The sequence below is a fragment of the Buceros rhinoceros genome, unplaced genomic scaffold, assembly GCF_000710305.1.
Source record: "Buceros rhinoceros silvestris isolate BGI_N320 unplaced genomic scaffold, ASM71030v1 scaffold29628, whole genome shotgun sequence".
In the NCBI taxonomy this organism is placed as follows: Eukaryota; Metazoa; Chordata; class Aves; order Bucerotiformes; family Bucerotidae; genus Buceros; species Buceros rhinoceros.
Genome location: NW_010426763.1, coordinates 1 through 3,431, shown reverse-complemented (window position 1 = coordinate 3,431; position 3,431 = coordinate 1). Strand labels below are relative to the sequence as shown.

Sequence of the window (3,431 nt, the reverse complement as noted above, 5' to 3'; positions counted from 1 at the left end):
TTGAGGGGAGGGTGCCCCTGCCTATGGCAGGGCTGTTTGAACTAGGTGATCTTTAAGCTCCCTTCCAAGCCAAACTATTCTATGATCCATGCTGTTGCCGGCCCCTAGGTTTTAGATAGAGGCTGCTGCAGCTGTATATACTTGCTTACAGCTTGTACCTCTGCAGGAGACCCAGGGGACTGTGTCCAGAGTCTCTTGGCATCTGTGCACTGTGGTGCCCAGCTCTCCAGGTCACAGAGCCTGCTGTGATGTTGTGGCACTGCTCCTGCCTGGAGCAAGCAAACATCCAGCCAAGCTTTTAGCTTAGGCTCGCTAACTTCTTTGCTCTCCTCTGCAGTACAGAAGGTGAATCGAGAACACCGTTAATGTGTGATATGTGCCAATGGGTGTTTTCAATGTTGTTCTGTCCTTTTGTTTATTGACAGGTATGGTTTCACTTTTCTAGGACTTGAAAATGATTTCATGAAAATACGAAACCAAAAGAATGAAATGGAAATGTAAGTGCTGCAGGGGTTCTCGAGGAACAGAGCTGCTCGTGCTGTGCTTGCTCCCACCTGGCTTGATCATGTTTGGTCCATGTAGCCAACCTGGCAGGGTCAAAGCTGTTCCCTGAGGGCTGTCAGACCATGCTGACCAGCCCAAGAACTCCTGTACTTCTCACAACGCGCAGCACACCAAGGTGCAGGCTGAAAGGCTTGCTTGCAAAAATCTGCTGGTGGTTTTTTAGTGATGTCTGAGTTCAGTCCCTGAAGTGCCTGCAGCCCCTTTATCCGTGCCTGGCTGTGGAGATGGCTCCTGGGGTTCCTGAGGTGGTTGCTGACCTTACAGATGGTGGCTGGGCCTCACAGCAGCGTACTCTAAGCCTAAACTGCATGATACAGCTCCCTTCCCTGTAACTTTTTTCCTCTCCCAAGATAAAAATAATCAGATTTTACCCTGCAAAAGCTCCCATCTTAGGGGACATCTGAGAATCACAGACTTAATCCCAGCGCTCCAAGAACTTGCTTTCACAAACAAGTTTCACTTCTTACTCCCCTTACGGGGTAACTTCTATTTAACTGCCAGGGCCAATGCTGCTGCCCGGGGTGTGTGGTGCCCTGCTGCCTGCTGAGCCACTGCCCAGTCTGGGGGCACCCACACCCTCAGCCTCATGCTTGAAGCACCACTGGAAGTTTTTTCACTCAGTTTTCTTGTGCAGTAGCTGTAAAAAGTGCATTGCCCAGTGGGTGCTGCCACTTGTAGGGTGTATTGATTTCTGCAGCTCGTTGTTAGTGATTTTCTGTCTTAAGCAGTTATTTTTCTTTTCCTGATCTAAGCTCCTTTTTTTTTTTTAAGGTACCAACTTCTCCATGTGTTGGACTTCGACCCTGTCCGTCGCCGTATGAGTGTCATTGTGAGAACCACCACGGGTACAGTTCAAATGCATGTCTGGACTCCCATACATGTGTGCACAAATATAAACCTCATCCTTTTTCCTGTAACCCGGAGAGGCTAAGCTGTTTGGTTTTTGAAGCCGGTCTAAATTCTGTACTGAATCTGGTTGGGGTAGAGTTCATTTTCTCCATAGCAGCTGTTGGGGACCAGCAGCAGATGAGGGGAGGGGAAGGGAGTGGAAAATGACCCATGGAGAGCTCCTCGCTTGCTGCCTTCCAGCCTTGGAGGTACAAGTTCAGTGGGGGAGATGTGAGACCTTCCCCTGAGTGGGAATGGGTTTTCATGGGATAGCAGACAAAAGTTCAGAGGTCACCATCCTTCTCAAATGTCAGTCCCAGGTTTTAGCCTCCCTGAAAAGGTTGCCAAGGCTTCTCAACAGGAAAAAAGAAACTGCATTGTCCAGCCTGTTGCAGAAAGCTTGCTCACAGACAGGCAGGGACAATCCATGCCCCAGCCTGGGATCAAAGAAGGTTTTGCACGGGTTGATGTAAGGCCGCTTTTGTTAGGCCACTGGGCTTCCTGCAGTTCCTTCTTTAGTCCTGCCAGGTTCCCTCCCTCTGCATCACTTGCTGGCTGTCGAAGCTGTTAAGTCTTCCTACAGCTTGTGAATGCTATAAACTATTGATGATTTGCTTTTAGGGAAGTTGCTTCTCTTCTGCAAAGGAGCGGACTCCTCTATTTTTCCGAGGGTGCAGCAAGAAGAAATCCAACAAACAAAAGTCCACGTGGACCGCAACGCTATGGTGAGCATGCGGATTGCATTTGGCTGTCTCCTGGGGTCAGGAAAGCCTTATTCCAAAAATAGGGATGTGACCTTGCTTTGGAGGGAAGTGTTGAAAATCTGAGTGTCACTTCGCATTGTCCTGAAGCCAGGCTTCTTTCCTTTTCTGTTGTTTGACTTCCACCTTTATTTGATTTTTAATGTACTTATATGGTCTCCATCACAGTTATGGCTGAGCATCTCCTGAGTAGGTTAAAAATAGAAATAGCAATAGTTTTCTCTGCACGAGAAGTGCCTGGTCCCAGGCCTGGGGCCACCAGGTCCCCGCTCTCCCAGCGGGATGCACTCTCTTAGCTCTGGTCCTTCACTTAGCTTCTCTCTGCCATATTGCATGCACAGATAAGCATAACCACAGTTGCTCTGATAGGAAGAAGTTACGGCATAAACGCAGAGAAACTGATCTTTTGAGTCAAGCCAACAAATTGTCATTGCTGTCGGGGTCAGTACTGGCAGAAAGCACTGATGGTGGAGAAAGCACTAACCCTGAAGGGAGGAGCTGTAGAAAATCTCGTTTTAGGGCTCTCGTCCACTTTGTTTTCTTTCTCTCCCACTACCAGGATGGCTACCGAACGCTCTGTGTGGCATTCAGAGAACTAACTCAAAAGGAGTACAACAAAATCGACAGACAGATTAGTGAAGCTAAGATGGCTCTGCAGGACAGGGAGGAAAAGATGGCAAAGGTTTTTGAGGAGACGGAAGCAGACATGCACTTGATTGGGGCTACTGCCGTTGAGGACAGGTAAAGAGGTGACTGCCACTGCGGTTTCTACCTGATGTTGGATTGTGGCCCTGACTCACCCTGGTGAAACTGAGCAGCCAGGCAGATGCTGCAAGTGTCCAGGGCAATTAATTGCTCCACGGCACAACCCATTACACATTGCCCTAGTTGCTAAAATTGGCCTGTGTAGTAGGAATTAGGATTTATTAATGAAACTGCAGAAGCACTCGCACTTCTAGAGAGTGAATTAAGCACGCAGCGTTAATTTGCACATCAAAACAAATTTGGTTTTGGGTGCAGTTATAGTAACTGCTTGTGTAAATTAAACTCTTACTCGTGGGTCTTAGTTTAAAACAGCAATTTTTCTTTTTAGGCTGCGAATGAACATTCAGGATTGCTAGATTCTAATCCTTGTTCCTGGATAATAAGGAATATTATCCAGGAATATAATAATAATTATATATAATTCCTTATATAATAATATAAGGAATATTATCC

At 47.2% G+C, this 3,431-nt stretch overlaps 1 protein-coding gene across 1 annotated transcript in view; it reads left to right on the top strand.

Annotated features, from left to right (window-relative positions):
- Window positions 1–2,958, top strand: part of ATP11C (ATPase, class VI, type 11C) — a gene marked incomplete at its 5' end in the record, with an annotated part of 18,443 nt that extends 15,485 nt beyond the window's left edge. Inside the window, 4 exons of the mRNA XM_010141638.1 lie at window positions 426–497; window positions 1,336–1,409; window positions 2,074–2,177; window positions 2,773–2,958. Of these exons, the coding sequence (XP_010139940.1) occupies window positions 426–497; window positions 1,336–1,409; window positions 2,074–2,177; window positions 2,773–2,958 (436 nt within the window). The remainder of the gene's footprint in view (window positions 1–425; window positions 498–1,335; window positions 1,410–2,073; window positions 2,178–2,772) is intronic.
- Between the last annotated feature and the right edge of the window lie 473 nt (window positions 2,959–3,431).